The 26234-nt window shown below is 37.6% G+C and overlaps 1 protein-coding gene across 1 annotated transcript in view; it reads left to right on the top strand.

Moving 5' to 3' along the window:
* The first annotated feature begins 16225 nt into the window (after positions 1 to 16225).
* vir-1 (virus-induced RNA 1) overlaps positions 16226 to 26234 on the top strand; it is a 51298-nt gene continuing 41289 nt past the window's right edge. Inside the window, exon 1 of the mRNA XM_065222388.1 lies at positions 16226 to 16685. Coding sequence (XP_065078460.1) covers positions 16619 to 16685 — 67 coding nt within the window. The 5' untranslated portion in view covers positions 16226 to 16618. The remainder of the gene's footprint in view (positions 16686 to 26234) is intronic.

The raw sequence follows: 26234 nt of genomic DNA, 5'->3' as shown, positions 1-26234 counted from the left end.
CCGATCACTCCGTGTCGACTCTTCGTTGATCAATCGTGACTTCATCAGCTCGTATGTCATATCCTGCTCCGAAAGGTTTTCCAGCGCCGTCACAAGTGGGTCGTAGGATTCCGGTAACAGCCGATCCAGCCATTCGAAGTTGGCGAATCAAGTCTTCGAACTCCAGGAGATGAGCACGCCTCGACGCTCCTTACTTCAAGTGTAGCCTAGCAATCTGCTTCTTGATCATAGTCTGCTTCTCTGCTGACTTTTTTACAACCGTGCCCTCGAGGCTCTTCCACATAGCCTTCACGATAGTTTTGTCCCGAACACAGCTAAGGTATTCATCGGCTACAAAACTCACCAGAATTGCCTTCGCTTTCCGGTTCATCTCTTGTAATTTCACCGCTTGAGCCGCTTCTGCATACGCTTCCTTGATGACCGCATCCCAGACTTTGGAGGCTTGCAAGTAGATCTTCACGCGAAACTGCCAGGTGTCATAGTTTTGACCAGTGAATTGTGGAATTCCGTGGCTTGAAACTTCATTTCGTGAGTCGCCCATAAGCATATTCGTTGATTATCGGGGTTGAAACAGTGCGATACGGAAATTTTTGTCAGTGCGAACCTCAACCTGAGATAGTTTTTAAAAACAACCGATCAAACTGACGCTTGTCAGTAAACAAGCAAAACTCAATCTTGATACCCGATCCAGGTTGAAACTGAATTATAAACGAATTCGCTAATAGTTTCAACATCTTCATAGGATACTATGATAGCGGAGCCGGTGGTGTAGTGGTAAGCGTGATTACCTCTCACCCCAGCAGGCCTGGGTTTAATCCCAGTCGGCGCCGCCGGGATGTTCTTGAGGCATAACATCTCTGATCACGGAAGTAGAGCCGTTGGTCTCCGGTTCATGAGTTGATGGGTCGATAGGTAGGGTCCAGGTGTAGGAGCTGCCTCTCTGGCGTCGGTAGCATTGGTGCTCAGCACGGAAAACAAGATCGATGGAAAATAAAGCAAAGGAAAAAAAAAGGATACGATGACAGCTGGCTTTATTCAATGATTGCTTCGTTTCTCAACATTCTATTTAAAGGGCGAACACGAAATTATTGCGACACATTCAACAGGGCATAACTTTTTTACCATTGGGTAAAAATCAACCAAATTTTGCACACTTTCTCATTGATGTGTATTGTGTACATGCTGTCAAACTCGAAGTCGTGTTTTTCGATTCAACGAAAATGGAGGTGAACCAACGCGAGTTGAGAGAACAAATTCTTTCCAAACACCTGGAATTTCCTGACCTGTCGCACCGGCAGTTGTGAAAAATGTTGAACATTCACCATTCAACCGTCTCCAGAGTGTTGAAGCGGTTCCAGGAGCGGTTGACGTTGGACCACGGCAAAGGAGCTGGAAGAAAACCGGGACCGGAGAACAAAAAGACGGAGGGAAAGGTGAAGCGGATGATTAAAGCAAATCCCAACGTCTCAAGCCGTGATTTGGCTAAAAAGATCGGCATGTCGCAGAGCTACGTCCAGAATGCAAAGAAGAGAGCTGGACTACATACATACAAGGTACAGAACTTCCCAAACCGCGGCTAAAACTCGGGCACGGAAGCTCTACGAGAAGATGCTGACAAAATATGGCTGCTGTGTGATGGACGACGAAACGTATATAAAAGCCGATTTTAAGCAAATTCCGGGGTTGGAGTTTTTCACCGGCAAGAGCAAGTTCGATGTGGACGACAAATTTAAGAAGAAGAAAATGTCGAAGTTCGCCTCCAAATATCTCATTTGGCAGGCCATCTGCTCTTGCGGACTGAGTAGTGAGCCTTTCGTGACAAAGGGCACAGTAAATGGCGAGATCTACAAATCTGAGTGCCTCGAGAAGCGCCTTTTGCGTTCTTGCAGCAGCACGACGAAGCTCCGCTATTTTGGCCAGATTTGGCATCATGCCACTATTCTAAAAGTGTCCTGGAGTGGTATGAGGCCAATTCTGTCCATTTTGTTCCAAAGGACATGAATCCGCCAAACTGTCCGGAGCTGCGCCCGGTGGAGCAGTACTGGGCAATAATGAAGCGGGAACTTCGGAAGAGCAAGAAGACAGTCAAAGACGAGAAGGACATGTTAAGATAATGGAAAAAAAAACTGAGAAACTGGTACTGGATGACACTGTAAAGACTTTGATGGAGGGCATCAAGCGAAAATGCGTTCAATTTTACACTCAAGGCTCCATCGATTAACTTTTCTTTTGATTTTTGAAGTAAATATATGTATAAAACTACCCTTAAATTTTGGTTTGATTCTAAACATTATAAGAAAATTGGCATGACATTTTTGGTGTCGCAATAATTTCGTGTTCGCCCTTTAAAATTCATATGAACATTCCTTAAAATTCCAGTGCAATTCACCGCAGAAAAATGTTGTATTTCTGCTCATGTTTATCTTGGAATTCTACTACGAATATTTTTAAAAATCACCTTGAGCTCACTTCTTAGTGAGAAGTGAGCTCAAGGTGATTTTTAAAAATATTCGTAGTAGAATTCCAAGATAAACATGAGCAGAAATACAACATTTTTCTGCGGTGAATTGCACTGGAATTTTAAGGAATGTTCATATGAATTTTAAAGGGCGAACACGAAATTATTGCGACACCAAAAATGGCATGCCAATTTTCTTATAATGTTTAGAATCAAACCAAAATTTTAGGGTAGTTTTATAATAGCACAGAAGTTCTTACACGTACAGGAGTTTTTCTTTGCAGAGAGCGAACGTACGTTAATTTGTTAGAAATTGACAATTGAGCTAATTGCATCTCAGCCAAATAGAACTAAACAAGCAAACATCCACAAGGTTCTTTGTGAATGATTTATTACCTTCAGACGAGAAATTCGTTTCCGCTCTGTAAGTGCAAAATCTTCACCCTGCGTCTTCCTACATTGTCATATCGTCATATGCTTTTCTTATAAAAGATATGATTCAAATTTTTAAAATGTAATAGGCACTATGAAATTTCGATAGCAAAGAACCAGCCTCTCCCTCCTCCCATGGAGTTTGCCACCAAATGACTGCATCTTGGTGATTTGCATCTGAATCATTCTGCTAATGCAGGACTTTATACAGCAAAACCGCAACCGTAAAGAATGAAGAATGCAGCGCTTGACAGTTCGGTCGGCCAAGTTCTAGCAAATTTCAGTCAAATCAACCTCGGAACGATTGTTCCTCCCACGCCACATGATCAGTTTTGATGAGATTGAAAATGACAGCACAAATTTAAAATGACGGATGACTAACTGTCCAAACGTCTTTTATATAATTTCGTCGCATCTCCTGAGAGTCTGAGTCATTCAAATTAACACATTCATGTCAATCGATCGCAATTTACTTTAGTTAACTAACACTTCCGCTACGGATGCATGGATTGTGATTTCTCTGTGGAACATTCCGAAGATTTTACACGTCACATTAAAGTGCATGTTAGACAGCTCGGTTGATCTGGAAACCACCCGGTTGTGCAAGTTGATAACAGCTGAATCCATAAATTGCTACAGTAACTGTCTGCCTTACCGGGTTCTGTTTACGGTGCAAATGAACGCCGATATGTTCAACGGAAGGTGTCAACGCTACCTTCAGTTCTAGTGAGATAAAATGTTAAAACGACGCATAGCTAAAAAGGCTACCTTTGTAGACTAAGGTTATCACTTAGTCATGCACTGGAACCAGCACAGCGCTCTATCATTCACCGATGATGACACAGGACAGCCATACGTGGTGGCTGCAAATGAGTTTTCTTTGAATGGGCGTGCAAAATTGAAAAATACATTGGCAGGAAATAGCGACTGTATTAAGCCATCGGAATTAGCAAAGGCACATCATCTATCTACCGCCTCATCGCAAAAGGGAAATTAGGTGTGACGAGACCCTGAGATCGGGAATCTTTTGTATTATTCGAAGAACAAATTGATTGCCTCGCAAGCACAAACAGTCGGGCATGACCTTTCAACTCTTAATGGACTCTCTACGGTAAGACGACTCCATTTCGGAAAACAGAACCGGCTGTGTAAGTTTTGTGATTGCTTACCAGATGGTATTCTACCTTTCACATATGTAACCGGTTTAGAATAAACGCAAATCCATAAACTCTTCTGCTAACTCGCAAACTAATGAAAAATTCAGTCATAGGAGGGAACGGTCGTAAAAAAGCATTATCCGAAACGATCAGCCGGCCGGATCAGCAACGCGCGCGCGCTCGTTCAGTATGTCAGTCAGACAGTCGGTCGGTTGACTGGAGATCAACTGTGAGGGAGGAGGTTGAACCCGGCTGGAGGACTGCGGTTGCCATTCGGTTATTTGCGTCAATTGAGATTAGCACATTCGAATTTCGGAACTGTTGGTGAGATCCGACAGACCGACTGCCAACTGATGCGGGCCCACTGCGGTACTTCAATGAATGTCGGCAAGCTGGTAACTAGGGGGAGTGGATTTTTGCATTTCTAACAGTTACGTGGGGAAAGAATCATCAGACAGTTTGCGTGTGCATTTTTGGCTGGAAGATGGAAATTGAAGAATTCATTTTTGCATTTGTGTTTATGCGATAATCAATTTATTGAACTTCTTTTTTTTTTGGCAATCAATAATATTAATAATACCGTTTGAGTTTGTGTAAAAATCGCATATCCTATCTCAATACAATACAATAGATATCAAAAATAGCACACTCGTGACATTAACATAAATTAACTAAAACGATAAACAAAAAACAAAGTTGGTGACATAAAGACTGGAACGCGCAAAAATTGGTCGACAACAAAATCGTTCCTTTCAGTCAAAATTCATATCACAAAAATCTTCTTATTTTTCTTTTGGTAGTTCAATTCATATGTATTTAAAGGAAAAAATGTTCGTTTATTCTTTTGGTTTGCCAAATCCGAACTGCCGTGTCTTCCGCTTAACCCCTTCCGTTAAATTTTGCACAGTGGTCTCAGCGACCTTATTCGCCGGCGTACGCCAATAAGATTTAAATTGCTGCTTGTTTTAGCTTGATTTATTAGTTTTTTTGAGATTCTGTTTGACCGAGGCCCAATACCGTTCGATAGAGTGGAGTTCTGGGCTGTTGGGAGGGTTGTAGCAGCCGCTTTTCCAGGCACTCCTGGACGACGATCTCTTGATTGATGGTTCCCGTAGTAATAAAAATGCCGCTTTTTAGACCACACGTGCATATGGCCTGCCAGACGAGATATTTTTTTCGGGAACTTCGATAGTTTGACGGTTTTGAATATTTCAACCACCTTCCCTTTTCCTGATGCGGTATAAAACTCCTGTCCCGGAAGCTGCTTGAAATCCGCCTTCACATAAGTTTCGTCGTCCATGACGACACAGTCGAACTTTGTGAGCAGATTCGTATACAGCTTTCGGGACCGCAGCTTTGCTGACGTGTTTTGTTTGTAATTTCGGTTCGTAACCTTCACCTTCTTAAACGTCGACAACCCAGCTCGTTTATTTGCCCGCTGCATAGTAGTATGGGAGACAATGAGCTTGCCAGTGACTTCCCGGATGGAGAGGTTAGGATTCCGCTTATATTTTACCGCCAGCTTCTTTGTCGTCGCTACCACGTCCGGATTCCGATTGCCGCCGCTTCCACCGAAGGTCGACAGACGCTCTCGAATACTTTTAAAACGTTTGTCACGGTCTATTTGGCCACATCCAGTAATTTGGCCAACTTGGTGTGTAAGAACGTCGGATTCTCTTGCAGCAAAATTTTGACACGCTGCTCCTCTTGCTTGGACGTCATTTTGAAAACTGGAGAGCAAACGATGAAAACTCATCATAGCAATCATTGTAAATACACTCAACTTCCAAATGCAGCATTACAGGTTTTTTATGCAGAAATACACCAATGTTAAGTTGACCAATTTTTGCGCGTTCCAGACTTTAATCCTTATAACTTAGGAGTAATGGAATATAACGCACCTATTCAAAAAGATAAAATTGCCCATAATTTTCATTTTGTTATTCTTCATTCAGCCTGCGCTTAAATGTTTTGACAAAAGAATTAAGGTCGAAGAGGGTGTAGACATCGTTAAACCTAGTCGACATGAAGCGAACAGGATCATGAAGGTGTTACTGGGAGCTCCTGTGCTCAACAGCAGAAAATGTCGTGGGTTAAGCAAACTTTGAGGAGCGATTGAGTTGACTTATTTTTGACAATTTTTGTAGTAAATAAATGACGTAAAGATTGAACACGAAAAAATTCGGACACATTAAAATCGCTGCCATGATTTTTTTTAAATTTCACTGGATCGAGCTAAGAGTATGTAGAATCACAGTAGGCATTGGTTGCCAGGATATGTTTACATCATGACTTCACCGAAGCAAGTACGTCGCGATTCGATCCTGCACGTTCGAAACGAAAATCCCAGTCTATCTGCTCTTGTCAGTTTTCAATCAAATTCCTGGGCAGGAATTTTATACCTCAGTTGACCGGAAGAGTGCTCCGGAAGAATTTTAAATCCAAAAGCAGTCATAATTCCCCAAACAAAAAAATCCTTGTCTGGTAAGCAATCTGCAGTTGTGGGTTGAAAAACGAAACATTATTTACTTCTAAATTCCACCAAACAATGGCACAGTGATAATGGCGTCACAGTGGATGAATCAGGCCAATACTCCGAAACTGAGGCCAATTAAGGGATACTGGTCAATTGTGAAGCACATACACAAAAGGGTGGAACTATAATTGACCTGAAGGATTTTTAGCTTTTAGATTTTTTGAATTTGTCAGCCAAACAAGTGGGAACAGCTCTCGTGCAAAGACGATGGGCCGTGTACGATGTTCGACAAATAGGCCATATAGTAAGAAGTAAAACTGAAGCAATGGTCTTACAATAAGCATAATACCTACTAATGTATAACTTTTACATTGAACAATGAAAAATAAATTGCATATTTAGACCAAAACAAGATTTTCTTGTCCGGATTTTTTCGTGCTAACCTTTAGAATATTTTTGACCTTATTTAGATAGATATTTCGCAGTGTGCGGAAAAGTTCTGAAATTTTTAAAAGCTACTATTTCATTTTTCTTTCTGTAATTTTTATCAGGGTGTTGAAAATTAATCAATGATTGATGATTGATAGGGAAATTAAAGACATTTATCACTAATCTTTTACCGTCATTTGATTAACGATTTTATTCCTTAAAAGTACATAGGGTTAACTACCCCATTTTCGGCCTATTAAGCACAACCCGCACGTAGTCTAGCGCATCTAGCGCAGTTTAGCACCAAACGGAATGTTATTAATACTGATGGCTTCCAAATTTATTTACCTTTCCGTATGTGCCGTAAGATTGGATAAAGAGAAACCAATCGTTGAGATATTGTCAAAAGTCTAACACTGCTTCTTGACGCCAAACTCGGCCTACGGATTCTAAACTCGGCCTAACGCATTGAAACGCCAATGAATTCACTTCGGCTTATCGGATGAAGAAAAAATTGATTCAGTCGTAGTGCTTCTTTTGTTTTTGGGAATAATGGGTGCAAACCTTCATATCACGCGTTTTCATTGACTTCATTCGGTAGCTTATTAACTAAAGTATCGTACCAAACGCATAATTGACTTGTTAACTCTGAAATCATGGATTTATTTGAAGTTTTCTGCACGATAGGCCCAAAATGGGCGATTAGGCCGAAGTAGTTCTCCACCCTACGGTCAATTCTCCAGAACTCGATATTGAAGAGGACAAATTTCACGCTAACTCGACAAAGGAATTGGCAGCACCCTCTCAGTTTTCAATGAAACTTTGTGGGTGTGTAGATTTCGTCTACTTAAGCAACTTTGCATACTAATTTTTTTTTTTAAACGCTAGACCAACTTTTTTTTTATTAATACTTTCTTTAAAAAATTATAACTCAATAATGTCAAGTCCTACAAAAATGCTGTCCAAAAATGATTTGTAGATTTATAAATGAGCTTGCATAATAAAATACCAAAACATTAAAAATAATATTGCTACACTGAGGAAGAAAATGTTTAAAATTTAAAATTAAGATTTCCCAAAAATTCAATTTTTTTTAATTCGGATTTTTTTTCTACATCTATAACTCGTTCATATATCTCAAGATGGGCACTTTTAAAGAAAAAAAGTTTTAAACAAAAACTTTTACGTGTTCGCACTGAATAAAATCAATGATTTTTTTTAAGTGTAGACATGAAAAATATTGAAATGTTGAGACTCATGTGAAACCTACCACTTAACCGGATTTCACTCAACAAGCTCCAAATGAAAGGTACACCAAAAAAGATATTGAAGACGTATTCAATCCTAATGTGAATAATATAGAAAATTTAATTTTAATGTTATGTTTAATTGGCAGAGTATGAAAAAATTGTGTTCTTATTTCATAAATTTTTATTTTATCTTATTTAGAGAATAACTTATACATATATACAGGGGTTACTCAAAATAACTAGAATAGGCAAATTTTTGGTCAACTTTGGAGTGTTGTAACTTCGTCAAATATGATCCGATTTTAAATCTTCCAAGAGCATTTGACTGCAAAACTAATATTGTGCTACGGTATAGCCACGAAAATAATCCTGGTCACCGGATACCGGAGATATTCCGGGTTTCCGGAGGGTTTGTCTAACCTGGTGAAATTTTATATATGATGCTGGTGAAATATATAAATTTTTAGTAAATACAACAAAAGAAGAACCATTTCATATGCCGAATCATATGCCAAGAACAAAAATCGGCCCATAATCAACCAAGATCTGGCCATTTCCCTGGAATCGGTTCTGGTGAAGGGTTCTGAATGCGGGCAGATCATTTAATCACTCAAAACATGCCGTGCGACAGCTCTTTCTTCATGGATTTTCATGAATATTCTTTCTATAGACTTAAAGTGAATCATTTACCACATTGGCCGCTCTCGGGACCTCCGGTATGCCCCCGGGGGAACCTGGAGCAGAGGACAATTGCATTCTTACACCAAAACATGCCGTGCGGCAGCTCATTGTTCATGGTTTTTCATGAATAGGCATTCATTAAACTTCAAATGGATCAGTGACCCCATTGGCCGCTCTTGGAATCACGGGATACCCCGGGGGGAACCTGTAGTAGGGGGAAATTGCATTTTTACTCAAAAACGTGCCGTGCGACAGCTCTTTCTTCATGGATTTTCATGAATATTCTTTCTATAGACTTAAAGTGAATCATTTACCACATTGGCCGCTCTCGGAAACTCCGGTATGCCCCCGGGGGAACCTGGAGCAGAGGACAATTGCATTCTTACACCAAAACATGCCGTGCGGCAGCTCATTCTTCATGGTTTTTCATGAATAGGCATTCATTAAACTTCAAATGGATCAGTGACCCCATTGGCCACTCTCGGAACCACTGGGATACCCCGGGAGGAACCTGTAGTAGGGAAAAATTGCGTTTTTACTCAAAAACGTGCCGTGCGACAGCTCTTTTTTCATGGATTTTCATGAATATTCTTTCTATAGACTTAAAGTGAATCATTGACCACATTGGCCGCTCTCGGAATCACTGGATACCCCCGGGGGAACCTAGGGGACAATTGCGTTTTTACTCAAAAACATGCCGTGCGACAGCTGTTTTTTCATGGATTTTCATGAATATGCTTTCTATAGAATTGAAGTGGATCATTGACCACATTGACCTTTCCTGGGATGACCACATTGACTGGAATGCCCTGGGGGGAACCTGCAGTAGGATGCAATCACATTTTTACGCAAAACAATGCCCTTGGGGAGCTCATTCTGGAGCCAGCAGATGCCCCAGGATAACATGTAAGAGGAAAATTGTATTTTCACTTCACAATGCCGTTCGACAGCTCGAACTATCTGAAGTCTTGAAATGGACCATCGACTACTAGTAGTGGATAGGGAGGTTAGGTCTTTAAACTCTGGTTGTAGACCAATAAAAGTCTCTCTCTTGTATTAATGTAAGGTGTAGCAAGAGCACAACAACTCTTTAATGAACGAAATGACTGTCGACGTCAGCTCTGGAGATGTTCGCCAGCACTTTTGTGCTCGCTAGTGACCATCAGTTATTGCCATTTCCTGCATTTTAAATAAACAATAGTGACAGTGCGGAAAAACCATTATTATTTGAGAAGTTGCGCTTTTAATCTGGGTTCCAAAGCTATTTGCTATTTGCAAAGCTATGTATTATTAATGAATTATTATTTATAAATTAAGAATGCCATTTAAAATTGTAGGAAAATGTTATAATGGAACCGTCTAATATGATGTTGGCCTACCATTTGCTTCAATAACAGCTTGGATTCGTCTGGGAATTGATTCATAAAGTTTTTGGATGGCTTCTAGTGGAATGTTGTTCCATTCTTGGATCAGAAGATGTTCAAGCGGTTTCAACGACGATGGAGGAGGAAAAACGCTTCGAATACGAGCTTACAACGTCGACCAAAGTGGCTCAATTATATTTAAATCCGGCGTGGTCATCCCAGGAAAGGTCAATGTGGTCAATGATCCACTTCAATTCTATAGAAAGCATATTCATGAAAATCCATGAAGAAAGAGCTGTCGCACGGCACGTTTTTGAGTTAAAACTAAATTGTCCCCTGCTACATTGTCGAACAAAGTAAATTTTTTTGGATGCTCCGTTGAATTAGAATATTTTTAGCTGCAATTTGATTATCGGCAAAAGGCTGAAAACTGTGAAATTTTTGTGTAGCAGATATCGTCTTTGCGTGGTGAAACAAATCTTCTAGTTCTTCTGACATTTTTTCATATTGCTCAGTAGATATATAACAGAAAATCAATTTTGTGATGCTTTTCTCTGTTTGTTTAACTGCCCAGTCGTAGAGCTCTCGTTGGGTTGTAATAGTATTTCCGTATTCTTGGGCAAGGCTTACTCTTTTTGCCATTTGTTTTAAAGTTCCACCAATAGCATCACAGGGACCTTTGCCATGAGATGTTGCAAAGAAATGCCAATCTGCTTCCCATTTGTGCATTGATTTGAAGTTACATAGACTGGCAATTTTTTTTTCTGTTCTTATAATGAGCAGCTGCTCCATCTGACATAAATGTAATTTTGGAGAAATCTATTGATAGTTTCAAGAATTCTATCAGTTTTGAAATGAACAATTGAACTGCTAGTGTATCTTATCTAATCTAATCTAACACCAACACGGACAGTTCTTGAAAGCATCGAAGATTTAAACACGATGCTTCAGAGTCCAATAAATGGACGAAACGTGGACATCTCGTACCGTACGTTCCGATTTTGGTAATTATATGATTGGTTGGTCGTTGGAAGCATCAAAGCTAGAAAGGTTAAGTGATGCTCAATTTTCTTCTGACGGTTGGGGCATGAGCACTAACTCTTGTCCTAAACAGAAAAAAAAAATTTTGTTGAATAGTACATCCAAACTGCTGCAACCAGGTCAATCCATCGGTTGTGTAATATAACGTTGTACGATGTACATCGATTTTGCGAACAAAATTACATCCATTGATGTAATATTGTATCTGCTTTTTGCAATTACATCATTATTTCATACATCAGCTTGAATTACATTGATCGATATTACATTTTTTTTTTGCTGTGTAGCCTTTTATATGACTTATGGCTATAGCGCCATTACTCGCTTTCTGAAAAGAGAAAAGGGAAAGGAAAAGGAGAAGGACGAAGGGAAAAAGATTATGTGAAATCTATGAACATAAAAGATATTTTTGATTTGAAATATACAATATAGAAATGCATAACGGCGCGGTGGTCACTACCCGAGTCTTGTCACTATTATCAAGTCATAAAAAGTAACAAGGACTAAAATGTGATCCTTTGATTACTGGAAAATCTTGATTCCCTAGATTGAAGTTGTCACGACAAGGGTTCGGTGGTAGATCTTATACCAGTAACGCACCACAAAAAGGTGATCTCCCAACGTTACTGGTTTGAAAAAATAAAAATTTACAAAAAGGAACGAACTAACCAAGTTTAGCCAATTGAACCTGAAGGCTGCCTGACATGTGTTGATGTAGAATTCCAAATTTTTGACGAAGCTTGACGAAGCTTGACGAAGATCAACGTGAACTAGTCCAGTTTATGGTAGTTGCGCGGAACATCTTCCTTCGATTTGAGATAAACAAATGTTCGGGTGTATGTAGTCGATTTTTGATGTGCATTGGCAAGCCTTTTCGTGGCCAATAGTCAGGTTCAACGCTGCGACTCAACTAATGATGGGACGCCTTGTGGAGGTTCTACTTGGCTTCGGAACAGCTTCTCAGCGGCAAGTAATAGGGAACTAGAATGAGGAACTATAAAATTGTCTCCTGAGCCTGGTTATGGCCAAAGCAGCAACCGATTATAGATAAAAAAAAAACTCCACGGAAAAAAAACAAACGTCAGGTTCGAACACACGCACAGCCTACTCAGAACAATTGAACTGCTTTTGTATCATGGGCCAATACCTCTGATATTATTATAAAACTAACGTTTTCTATTTTACTGATGTAGTTGTAGCTAATATCAAAACCTAAAAAAGCTCTATACATTATTTTGCGGAATGCTGTTGATGAAAAAAGTTAGAGGCAAATGAATGTAAATGAATGTATGAAATGAATGCAAATCATTTTCCATGCCTGAGTCATGCGCAATGCTCGCTAGATCACGCTCTACCTGGTCCGCCCATCGTGCTCTCTGCGCTCCACGCCTTCTTGTGCCAACCGGATCAGTAGCGAACACCAATTTTGCAGGGTTGTTGTCCGGCATTCTTGCAACATGCCCTGCCCACCGCATCCTTCCGGCTTTGACCACCTTCTGGATGCTGGGTTCGCCGTAGAGTGCAGCGAGCTCGTGGTTCATTATTCGCCGCCTAGAGATGAACTAGCCTAAGGCTAAAAATCTCTTTAATAAAGATTGAAAAAAAAAAAAACAAAATTAATCGCCGCCACTCACCGTTCTCCTGCACACTGTAACCGTTTGGTCACAAGTTCATAGGTTTTTGTCATTTATGTTATATATTCAGAACCTTCACGTTTCTTGTGCAAGAACAGTAGTATACCACAGAAGTGATAGAGTTCTGTACCGCTGTGAAAATGTTGTGCCGTTACGTTATGTCCACCATAGAGCTACAAACAACTATACAAAACAAGGATGATGGGATGACGGGAGGACGGGATGAAGGAAAATTGGGAGAAAGAACGGCCATTGCCCAAAATCGACCTTTTTCAATATCAGGCGTCCGTGTGCTAAGACGCAATTTAATTAGCTAAGTGCAGTGGTTGGTGTTTTAGAACGTGAACTAGGACCCCCCCCCCCCCCTAGCAGCAGCTAGGTGCACTAGGGCAAGCTAACGTTCAGGTAACTAAATACCCTGGACCAAAAACCGTAAATTAATTACGTATTCGTCCGATAGGACCTCTTTTTATATTGGACCTTAAAAAGGTCATCCGTCAGCACACGCCGGCTCGTGAAATTGGAAACAGTTTCCGAGCCTAATTGTCAAGGACCAAAGAATATTATCTGGCCAAACGTAGGCCATAATCGTAAAGGAGTTTTCCCAAGGGGCAGGTCACTCCACACACCAATCTTGGGTAATCTTTTTTGTCAGTGTGCCACAAGTGTGCCGATTGTGCCGGTCATAGAGCAAGCTGCGGTTGTTTGTAAAATATCCATCCCGGCAAATCGGATTTAGGATGACGCGGGAAGTGGCGGGTGTGTGAAATTTCGGTGTTTTGTGTTCATAGGATAATAAAAGTCCTGTACTTTAGGGTTTCATAATACCCTCAAAGGCAGACCAGAAACTTAGCCTTTCGTGATATGAAACCAACCGGAAAGAGTTGGAACTGGCGGGGATCATTGTTGGAGACCGACTATAGAGGATGATGATTACACTTCTGTAGTGTGTTAGTTGCAGCATTATTTGAATTAATGGTACTTATGGGGTTTGATTTACTGCCTCTTTCTCTTGAGCTCGCTCTAGAACCTACATTTCGTATTAAGATCTATAAGTGAACTGCTGATCTGAGTTCCCATAGTATATTCAATCATCATCTAATTGAATATACATTCAAACAGCATGTAATGTTGTGAACAACTTCAATGACAGTTGTCCAGCAGTGCTCCCATTTTATGTACAACAATCCAATGCATACGAGATTGTGCCGAAGGTGTGCCGATGGATGTGCCCAAGCTGTGCCGAATCTAATTTCGGCACAATGTGCTAAGTGACTTACCCCTTGAGTTTTCCCTTCTCAGCTTGACCAAGGTGGCCTTGCCACGGTCGGCCGATCGTGCCAACGAAGGACGACGCCTGCCATCCCACCGTCCAGCAACGCCCGCTGGCCCGTCATCCGCTCGCTTCGCCAATCTGGCGAGAGTTCCGGCCGCACAGTAGGACAGGAGTCACTGTGTCGGCCATCCCGATTCACCATCAACGGCAGCAGCGGTATGTACCGGTACAGTAAACAACGTGATTAGGCTACACGACACATATTACACGAAATTATGAACAACACGCACATAATACAGAATGTGGCAAATAAATGCGTTTAAAGAAAAGTGAAAGTTCTTCGTTTTTGTATCGCGAAACCCTCTGATAACCCGTTTGCTAGCCGACCCTGGGTGTTCCGGAGCTTGCTCTTGTTGCCTGAGTCGACCGGTTGCTGCATGTTTGATCTCCGAGTAGGTAGTTGGTGAGTGCTAAGTTCTTACATCAGTTATAACACCGCCGAAGATCGTCCTTAGCACACGTCGCTCGAAAACTCCGAGTGCTTGCGGGTCCTCCTCGAGAATTTTCCATGTCTAAAATAAAAAAATAAATATCCTAAATGAATACTGATCAACTCTGCACACCTCAATCTGTGCCGATAGTTTTCGCTGTGCCGAAAGCTATGCGAAACGCTGTGCCGAAGCGTGTCAATCAAGTATCCCATGAGTTAGGCAACCCTGAAGATTTAATGACTTTTGTGATTGTGTAATTAAACGAAGCGTGATAAAAATAAATTGATGTTTGCAGCCTAAAATCACTGCTGCAGCACGGAAATTTCCCCAGAATAAGCTAACCAAACCAAATCTGTTCCAAGAAGACTGATGCATGCCGGTTGCTTAGCTATACCATAGAGGTAACTCTAAGACCACTGGGTCCCGAAGAAAATCATTATTATTTTTGGCTCACTCAGTACCAGAACAACGGTCCCAAGCAGTCCCAAGCTATTTCACTCACCCCTGCATGTTCTGCATGAATCCACACACCCCTGATGTTATCTGTCAAACTTTCATAGCGAATCAAAACAAACATAGTGTAGTAATAGAATTTCAACTAGAATAGGGTACGTTAATCGTTTGCTTGGGACCAATAGGCTACCAAAGTGGTGAGCCAATTTAAAATCGTTAGTTTCGTATTGATTGTTGGCTATACTCCGTCGGATGGATTTCGGAAAGCTGGATGTGGTTCTTTATCCGTGCCGTTGACTATGAAATAGTACAACAACTTCGGTCCCAAGCTAATCGATATACTCCTCGAAACATAGGAAAATCCACGAACCCCTCATTTTATCTGTCAAACTTTCATAGCGAATCAAAACAAACATAGTGTAGTACTAGAATTTCGACTAGAATGGGGTACGTTAATCGTTTGCTTGGGACCAATAGGCTAGTCAAGTAGTGAGCCAATTTAAAATCAAATGACCGTTATCCGTAAGGAATCAATGAAATCGACAAATTCTCTTTTATTTCGTTAGAAATAAGTCTGCACAAGTTCTGAGTAAATTTTCTCATTTTTGAATTTTCCACAGATTTTTAAACTTTTACCGAACAGTTCCGCAATTCAAAGGCCCAGTAAAACCTCACTGGTATAGTGTACAGGTACTCTAACCCTCACATACATTTCTGTATTCGGAAATGTTCATCCACAGTGAACGAGCATGTTTGATTGTTTCCATTCATATCCACAACTCAACCTCATGTAGGTATAGATAGACAGTGAGCAACACACATGCTTCTGCTCATCTCACTGTCGTCGTTGATGCGACTGTTTGTCCGCAGTTCAGTATATTATTACAGTACTCTACCCGTTTACGCGATCCATCGAATGCACGGTATTTTAACATTCATGGAAACGAACACCGCACAATCGAGCACCAGACTGTAGAGAGACGAACACAGCTGAGAGCACAGTTTTCTGTTTTACGACTGACTCACCACAACACAACCCACCGAGCACCGACCAGCGACCGGTGCGTCGATATATATAGAGGAGAGCATCGATCGCAGCCGGTTTAGTAGAGAGAACGAGATTCGCGAGAGTGGAGCATTTTTTTTATTAGTTACTGCGTTGAAGACAAACTCGGACGTGCGGAAGCAGAACGAGGAAAAACATTTCACCAGCTGCCAAAAATTTGAAAATCAATCGCAGGAGTTGGGAAAACTTTCGGTGTTGCAATAATTTTCCTCCAGAGGAAGTCCAAGTGAAAAGAAGTCAAAGTGAACGAATAACAGCAATAATCGAACAGAATCAAACGGGAGGAAGTTGACGAGATTCGGTACCTTTAGTTCAGAGTGTGTAGGAGCAGATACAAAACAACACGAGTGACAGAGTGAAGTTTTGTCAATCGATTCATTTGGTGGAACATTCCAGCAAAGTGTCAAAAGATGAAAACTTTTGCGACGTGCTTCCTGGTGATTGGAGCTGTGCTGGCCGCTGCTTACGCGTATCCAAGTAGGTGCTAAGTGGAAAATAATGGGAATTGGGAGAACATTCGCTCGGGGGTGGGCAGTGGGGTTGGGTGGTGTTTATTTGATTGTGTGTTTTTTTCTCGCTTCACTCCAAGCAAAACAATAACATCTGTTGAATTGGATGATTCAGATCAGCTTAGCAGTCACCTTAGCAATGATGAGCCCAGTCGGGTTGCTTTTCGTCATTTATCGTACAGCTGTAAATACGAGAAGATTACGTTGGTCGGTCAATGTCGTCGTCGTAGTTGTTGTTGAATTGAACGTTGTATGGTCGAGAGTCTACGGTACCCCTGCTCACCGTTGACCTGATGGTTGGCGCAATCATAAAAGAAAATCGGCTTTTCGTTGTACATACACAAATAATAGGTGATGTGAAAAAGATTCAGCTTGATGCAGTTCTGCATCAACGTCAGATTGTTTGAATATTTCATTACATTATTTATTTGGTCATCGGTCGAGCTTCATTGATGGGCACAAAAACCGGTTCAGGTTTATTCGTTAGACAAACTTGAGTTGAAGTGCATATGCATTATAAATACGCACGGCAAAAATGATTGCTTGCAATGAGCCGCCTTGAAATTTATTTGAATCCATAGAAGGCTTTCGACATTCTCTCAGGCGAAGAAAGGGTCACTTTGCATATACATTTTTCTTGTGACTTCTGAACGAAAGATTCGAAAGGTTTTTTTCAATATTTGATCATGAACAGTCCTGATAGAAAAGAGGAGAGAGTTCTGAACCGAATAATGGAGAAACAACGAGCACACAATTAATTCACATAATTAGGGCTTTTGATTTGATTTTAATCCCATTAGGTATCTCCCGTGCATAAGAACAAATTATTGATTGCATTTGTTTCTGATCAAAGGACTTCTAATTCAATAACTTTTCCATGTGTAACATTGGAATTGATGAACAGTAAATAATTATTTTGATTTTATAACAACAATATCACTGATTCATCATTAAAATTTCATTAACTCTGTCCAAACGCCATTGGGTTTTATTCGTCGTAAGGATGAAGATACACGGCCATTGAGAGTAAATCAGTAGCTGAGTCGAATTCAAATCAAAATTGCAAAAAGTCTGCAACTGCAACTCAACTCTTGCTTTGCTCATCGTTTTGTGAAAATGCACAAGATCAAGTTTTTAAATTTAAATATAAGCTTCCACAGCTCAACCGTATGCATAGCATTATCATTTAATTCTGAAATTTATATGATAAAGTCAACTCTCTCTATCCCGATATTAGAGGGACACTCAAAGCAATTTTTATATGAGAGAAGTAGACGAGGTAGCCTGCATCTCCATCCAGTTTAGGTAAATATCAAGATATGAATACATCGAGAAAGGGAGAGATGACTGTACAATCATGCTCTTGCCACATCCGTATATATGTATACTCCGGGTGTCCTCGATGCGTTACCTTATGGTGAAATAACAGGTTTTGGTACGAAGATGCACATCTTTATATATCATGCAACATATTAAACTACATTAGCATTCATAGCTTGATGTTCCTGAGGAAGAGGCCAGATCTTCATAGGAATCAGTAATCAAAAACTTCTTTCAATTACTTAAACGTGTGAGATTAACTCGATACTGATTGAATCACACTGGTCGACAGTGTTTTACGCCCTTCGAGAATTTTCGATGAATTTAATAGGTTTTGACTCGCTGAATTCAAAAATGTACTCAGATTTTTTGTAACACGTAATATTTTTGAGAAAACCGGGTTTTTCATTCACAAAAGTACTGCTCTGCCTTTTGAATGTTTCGAATTCTAAATAATGGACCATGTTGACTTCACATAGTAGATATATTTAAAACAAGGGTACTGGTTAAACTTGGTAAAACGCTACGATGCTTTACATCCAATGTTTAAGATTCTGGACGTGGCCTTCTTCAATGGATATAAAGTTATATGGTCTTTTATTCAGCGCAAATATGTAGCTTTACGTTCATAAACTAAAACTAAACCCCTGTATCGAACTGTTGCTGATAATAAAACTGACGTCAGCACTTTATCTTGAAGAAGACCTGAATCAAAATGACCAATTCTTCAAGATGTTTGAACCGACGCTTATTGAAAGATCCTGTAATTAATTATTGCGAATAAAAAAATTGAATGGGGCTGCGATTGCTTCGCCCACCGATTTTTACCGCACTGGACAACACTGAAAAAAAAATCTAAATTTCAATTTAAGATTAAGATTTAAAATGATAAATTCTAAATAAATTAATATTTTGATGTAAAGTGTTAAATGTACGTATGTAATTTCCTATTATATTTTATACTTTTATTGATTAACATTTAAACAATTGCCATTGTATTCAACATTTAATGTGAAATATTTAAACTTATTTTTACAATTATTACAATAATTGTATACCTTATTACGTTGTTTTCCGTTTAATTCTACTACTATGGTGAACGTTAAAGTGATACAATAGTAGTAGAAAAGGAAAAACAACGTAATGAGGTATATGAAACATTTGAAATTTTATATCAGGAATGAAAAATTTATCATAATCCAAAACACACTGAGGCAAATAATCTTATTACTTTCATAAGGCTTGACTTATGAATGACACATATGAATTTCATTATTTTCGTCTAACATGAGGTAGCTCTTATACGCCTTTAACCAATTAAATTTTCCCAAGTGTTGAAGGAAGAGTTACCCAATCACGTGCCCCGGAATCTCAACGTGCATGGTTTGGTTCCAGTATTCTCAGTTTTATTATTTGTATGTCAATATTATTTTCATACGGCAAATCAATGAAATTCATACCGATCTCTTGGGACTAAAATTCAAAAGTGGTTCTTATGGAATTTCTACTTGCTTTTGCTTCAGTGCATGAACTGTAGTAGCCCTAATAAAATTTGAATGACTATTTTGCTTAACGACGTTTTCAGAGTATCATCCATACCATTTGTGGAATAGTTCTATGATTTGGGTTATCGTTCGGGTGTAGCAATTTTCGTATTAGGGAAACATTTCAAAACTTTAATTTTATGATTGACATTGAACATATTACATTTCAAGAGCAAATTTTCATTATGTCGTAAGTAACATTCACACCGATCCGAGAAAAATAAAGTTTTGTTTTGATGACCGAAAAGTTATTCCTATTTCCAATTAAACACATATAATCTCATAGTGATAGCAATGTTTAACATATTTAGCCGGGTTTGAATCATACAAAGGCAAATCGCTAGTTTTCATGCTAAGAAATACTGGTTTTTGAGTCAAAAGTTATTATACGTCGTTTGGTGGCCCCTATTGTTACTTAAGTCACTTTAAGGAGAATTATCAATTACGTCTCCTTACGTGCAGCCCATTCATCATTTTAGGACCACCGAAATCATCTTAGCAACAAACAGTTCGATTTATTCACTTTAATAATGAGAAAGCGAAACGATGAAAGTACACTTTTCACGGGTTTCTCAGTGCTGTTACTTAAGACAAACGGCATCTCCATAGAAATCGGAAAACTATTTTGATCGGAAGGTGATTACGTCAAAAAGCAATTCGACTGGTAAATAAATTTAAAAATGGGATGTGATCCTATATTTGGACAGTATACAGTGTAATAGCAGGAGAATCGATTGACACTGATAGCTCGACTTTGTTTACCTTTGTTACATTCGACGTAATGAAAATTTGCTCTTGATTTAATGTATAGCATTTATCATATATAAATAAAATAAAGAACATTAACATTTTATTATTTGAAATTTATAATTGAATAATTGGAATTAAACATCTTAAATTGAACATTTAAAATTTAACATATAAATTTTAACATTTAAAATTGAACATTATTGATTGCATTTTTAAAATTTAACATGTAAAATTCAGCAATTAAAATTGAAAATTTAAAATATTACGTATAAAATTTAACATTTAAATTTGAGCATTTAAAATTGAATATTTAAAAATTAACATTGAAAATACGACCATTAAATAGGACATTTAAAAATGACATTTAAATAGGACATTGAAATAGGAAATTTAAAATAGGACATTTAAATTGAACTTTTAAATTTAAACCAATAAAATTGAACATATAAAATTGAATATTTAAAACTGAACATTCAAAATTGACCATTTAAAATTCAACTATTAAAATTTAACATTTAAAACTGAGCTCTTTAAATTGATCATTTAAAAATGGGCTTTTAATATTAAACATTTTAAATTGATTTTTTAATTGAACATTGAACATTGAACATTTAAAATTTAACATTTTATTTTTTTTTTTACATTTTAAATTGAACAATTAAGATGGAACAATTAAAATTGAACATATAAAATAGAACATTTAAAATTGAATATTGAAAACTGGACATTCAAAATTGGCCATTTAACATTGAACATTTATAAATGAACTTTTAAAATTTAACATTTTAAATTGAACTTTTTGAAATGAAAAACAATTGAAGATTTAAAATTGGACATTTAAAATTGAAAATATTAAATTGAACATTTGAAATTAAACATTTTTAAATAAACATTTTAAACTGAATTATTCAGATGGAAAAAAATTTAAATTGAACATTTAAAATAGAACATTGAGAATTTTTTTTTTTAAATTGACCATTTCAATTGAACTTCTTGAAATGAACATTTATAATTGAATATTCAAAATTAACGCTTTAAATTAAACTTATAAAATGGAAAATTTTAAAATTGAACAACCAAAATTGAACATTTTATATATAACATTTTAAATTGAACATTTAAAATTAGACATATAAAATTGAACAAACTAAATTGACCATATGAAATTGAACTTTTGAAATCAAACATTTAAAATTGGACATTTAAAATTGGACATTTAAAATTGAACGTACAAAATTGACCATATAAAATTGTAATTGAACGCTTTGAAAATATAAAATCGAACATATTAAATTGAAGATTTAAAATTGAAAATTTTAAATTGAACATATTAAATTAAACATTTAAAAATAAACAATTAAAAGTGAGCTTTTCAGATGGAACAATTTAAATTGAACATTTAAAATAGAACATTTAGAATTGTTTATTTAAAATTAAAAAGTTAAAATTGAACAACCAGAATTGCACATTTTAAATTGAACATTTTAAATTGAACATTTTAAATTTGACATTTAAAATTGAACATACAAAATTGACGATATAAAATTGAAATTTTGAGATTAAACATTCAAAATTTAACATTTTAAATTGACCATATAAAGTTGAAAATTAAGAATTGAACATTCGAAATTGACCATTAAAAATTGTACTTTTAAAACTGACGATTTAAAATTGAACATTTTAAATTGAACATTTTAATTTGATCATTTAAAATTGAACATTTAAAATTGAACATTTAAAACTGAACTTTTAAAATTGAATACTTAAAATTGAACATTAAAAACTGAAAACATATATAAAATTGAACATTTAAAATTGGACAATTTAAATTGAACATTTTAAATTGAACATTCAAAATTGAACCTTTATATATTGAACAATTTAAATTGAAAATTCAAAATTGGACATTTAAATTGAACATTCCAAATTGATCATTTAAAATTGAACTTTAAAAATTTAATATTATAAATGGAACATTCCATATTGATCATTTTAAATTGTACACTTCAAATTGGACGTTTAAAATTGAACGTTCGAAATTGACCATTTAAAAATTAACATTTAAAACCGAACATTTAAAATTGGACATTAAGAATTTAACATTCAAAATTGGCCATTTAAATTGAACCTTTAAATATTGAACCTTTAAATATTGAATTTTTTCAATTGATCATATTATATTTAAAATTTAAAATTGCACATTTAAAATTGAACTTTCAAAATTGAACATTTAAAATTGAACATTCAAAATTGAACATTCAAAATAGGGAACATTTAAAATTGGACATTTTAAATTGAACGTTTCAAAATGCACATTTAAAATTAAATATTTAAAATTGAACATTCAAAATTGAACATTTTAAATTGAACATTCAAAATTGACCATTAAAATTGAACCTTTAAATTTCGAACATTTAAAATTGATAGTATAAAATTGAAAATTTAAAATTGTACATTTAAAATTTAACATTCAAAATTGACCCTTAAAAATTTGAACTTTTAAAATTGAACATTCAAAATTGAACGTTCAAAATTGAACATTTAAAATTGAACATTCAAGATTGACCGTTTAAAATTCAACATTTAAAATTGAACATATAAAATTGGACATTTAAAATTGAACATGTATAATTTAAAATTCAAAATTTAAAACTCAAAATTGTACAATTAAAATTGAACTTTTCAAATAAAACATTTAAAATTTAATAAATAAAATTGATCAGTTAAAATTTAAAATTTTGAATTTAAAAATTTCACAGTTCAAATTTAAATTCAACATACCTATAATAATCTACATATAATCATCAAAATTATTTAAAGTTTTCAGCTCTTCTCCTTGGCCGTCTTTTTTTCTTCTTCTTCTTCTCCTTCTTCTTCTTCTTCTTCTTCTTCTTCTTCTTCTTATGATTTTTCTTCTTCTTCTGTTTCTTCTTCTTCTTCTTCTGTGGACCGCTCAACAAATTTATGATCTTCCCACATATATTTGTCTCAAAACCATTTATCTTATCTGACGTTCCCTGGTCTTCGCTGAAAATGTCATTCGCTGAGTTTCTCAGAACTTCTGTAGAGTGCCTGCATTTTTTTAAAATAAATTGAATTGCTCTCTTGTCTTTCCTGATGTTCTCGAAGATACCCTGCAGTTATGGAAATTCTCCTGAATTTACTTTCCAAGAATTCTCCGGACGTTCCTGTAATTCTCGGAACATCTAAAAGTTTCTCAAAAGCATCCTCAAGTTTATTGTGGTGTCTTGAATTTATGGAAACTGACCTTTACAGATCTTTAAATTTCCCCGAAAGTTTGAACTTTTCTGAAGTAACGATACCAGAAGGCAAGTGGTGCCATGTGGTGCAGAGATATGTTTCGCTCTACCACTATGCTACCGTAGACTTGATGCTACCAACCGGTGAAAACTAAAGATTTTAAATTGGCTCACTACTTGACTTGCCTATTGGTCCCAAGCAAACGATTAATGTACCCCATTCTAGTCGAAATTCTAGTACTACACTATGTTTGTTTTGATTCGCTATGAAAGTTTGACAGATGTAATGAGGGGTTCGTGGATTTTCCTATGTTTCGAGGGGTACATCGATTAGCTTGGGACCGAAGAGAGTACCAGAGCTGAGCCAAAAAGTTGAGCACGTTTCTTCTGGACCTTCTATGGTATAACCATTCATTCCTTTGAACTTCTCCCTACAGTTTTTGTGAACCACCCCAAAGCTCCGATGATTTGCCCTGAAAATAACAAAGCTGTAAGTTATCAAAATTTTCCTGAAGTTTTCTGAAGATTCCTAACGGTCCTTCGATTTTCCGAGTTTTTATGGAAATCCTAAAGTTCAAGCTCTCTGGCCTTTCCTGAAGATCTTTGCACTTATCTGATATGTTTTGGAGTTTCTTGAAGTTGTTGAAAACTTGCTGCAACTTTCTTGAAGGTATTTGAATGGTAGTAAAGTTTTCTGATCTCCATCTAAGTTCCTGAAGTTCTCGGAACTTATCCTTAAATATCTTTGAACTTCACAAAGTTCTGGACTTTTCTGTAGTTTTCTCCCAGCAAAGAAATCTTCTTCAAAGGGGGTCTTGTTATTCCCAGGAGGGTGGAAACTATTGGTATTCAGAAGCGAAAATAATAGAGTTCTACTCGGATGTCCGAAGGTTCTGCTCGTCGGAAAGGTCAAGTATGGAGAACTAGCCGCTTCCCAAACAGAAACCATGTAACTAAGTTTCGAGTGGATACAGGCATGGTAAAAAGTGACGAGCTGCTTAGTTTAGTAAGCAACAATGTGAAAGCAAGTTTGCAAATGCTCATTTATGCTAAAATGTCAGCACGGATGCAACTAAACTAGGGTATTTTAATTGGCTTAGCCTGTAAGTGCAACTTCTAATTTCTAATCACTTGTAAACTTAAATTTTATGTTAATTAACAGTATAATCTAAATCACATGATTGGGCACATCTCGTTTTAATAGTCAATATAGCCATGACTGGTACCATCTACCCTAAAGATATTCACCCAGAAGCTGGTGGAATTGAAGCGCAATTCAAAACTCTTCCCGGCGACCGCACGCGCGCGCATGATCTCCGTCATCCCGCATTTCTACCGGTCAGTTGGACGGACGGACATCGGATGACGCAATTATTCCACCTCTCTCGTCGAAAGTGCATCTTCACATGCTCCGAAAAGGTGCATCACTTGCACTCACCACCTTCCGTTCGCCTCTACTCTCACATTCAATCTACTCGATTCAATGACCATGATGGGACAAGCGGGCGAGAAAACGCTTCATAAACGCGCTACAATTTCGACGGTTCTGTCTGATTGTTACCTAGTTGTGTTTTTTTTATGTTTTTCGTTTTTCACAATTCACACAAGAGTCGGTGTGTGTCCTCTCTCCTTGCTCGGTTGGTGGGTAGCAAATTATGATTGCCGCCAGCATTAAAGTGCCTAATGCAATCATGCTGAGCAGTTCAGATTGAACGAATTGTGGCGTGCTTAAATTGTAGGCCTCAGTCCACCGAATTCGGCAATAGGTAAACAACAATTTAAATGGAATTATTTATTGGCCGCAGCACCGAAGAGCACAACAAAATCGAGAGCGAAGGAAAGTGATCGCCCTAGCTGCCATGGCGACTGCCGTGAGCCGTACACCTTTAATAAGGTCAGTGTTTTCTCTTTCGCTACGCACGCAACCCAGGGCACCATGTGACGGATTGGCGAAATTGTCAAACTTGGGTGATGTAAATCGCTGCACTGTCAGGTGATTAGTTAGCACTCGAAGTGCCATTCGTAGAATTCTCGTCATCGAAACAAGCCGGGCCTATTCGATTCGAGCTCAAGTGTAAAGAATTTGAATGATGATTTTACATTTTTGGACTTCTTGGAAACACTCGAAATGTTTTCGCTGCGCTGCCCATTGAATGTAGTGGGAAGTGCTAAAATGACGGGACTTTACCCGAGAAAGTGAGATGCTAATGGGTTATTCAGGGAGGAAGCTGTGAGGCGTTATTTTTTTTTTTTTTTTTTGGCAAGCTGTTTGACGTGTTTCGCTGATCAACATCATCACTATCTTTAACTATGAGCTACATGATTATGAGTCGTTAATTAGCGTGGACAAAGAATTGAATCAGAGAGTTACTCATTTCTGAATGGTTTTGAATCAGTAATGTCAGGGCATCTGTTGGATAATTTCTCGATTACTTTTTCGAAGGGACGTATCAGCTTTTGTAAACAATGCTTCAGATCGTCGGGGTGGCGTAGCTGGTAGCTCACCCACGTATACTTACACCACTATCAAGTAGGGGCTAATTTTCCCTATCTGATGGTAGTGCTAGCATGCGTGGCTGACCTACCAGTTACGCCAAATCGTCGATCAAATGCATTGTTTACAAAAGCTGATACGTGCCTTTG

Source organism: Ochlerotatus camptorhynchus, unplaced genomic scaffold, assembly GCF_037179485.1.
Source record: "Ochlerotatus camptorhynchus isolate MF236.1 unplaced genomic scaffold, CSIRO-AGI_Acam_v1.1 ptg000167l, whole genome shotgun sequence".
NCBI classification, from domain to species: Eukaryota; Metazoa; Arthropoda; class Insecta; order Diptera; family Culicidae; genus Ochlerotatus; species Ochlerotatus camptorhynchus.
Note: the sequence above shows the minus strand (reverse complement) of the source record. Positions and strands in the feature narration are given on the sequence as shown.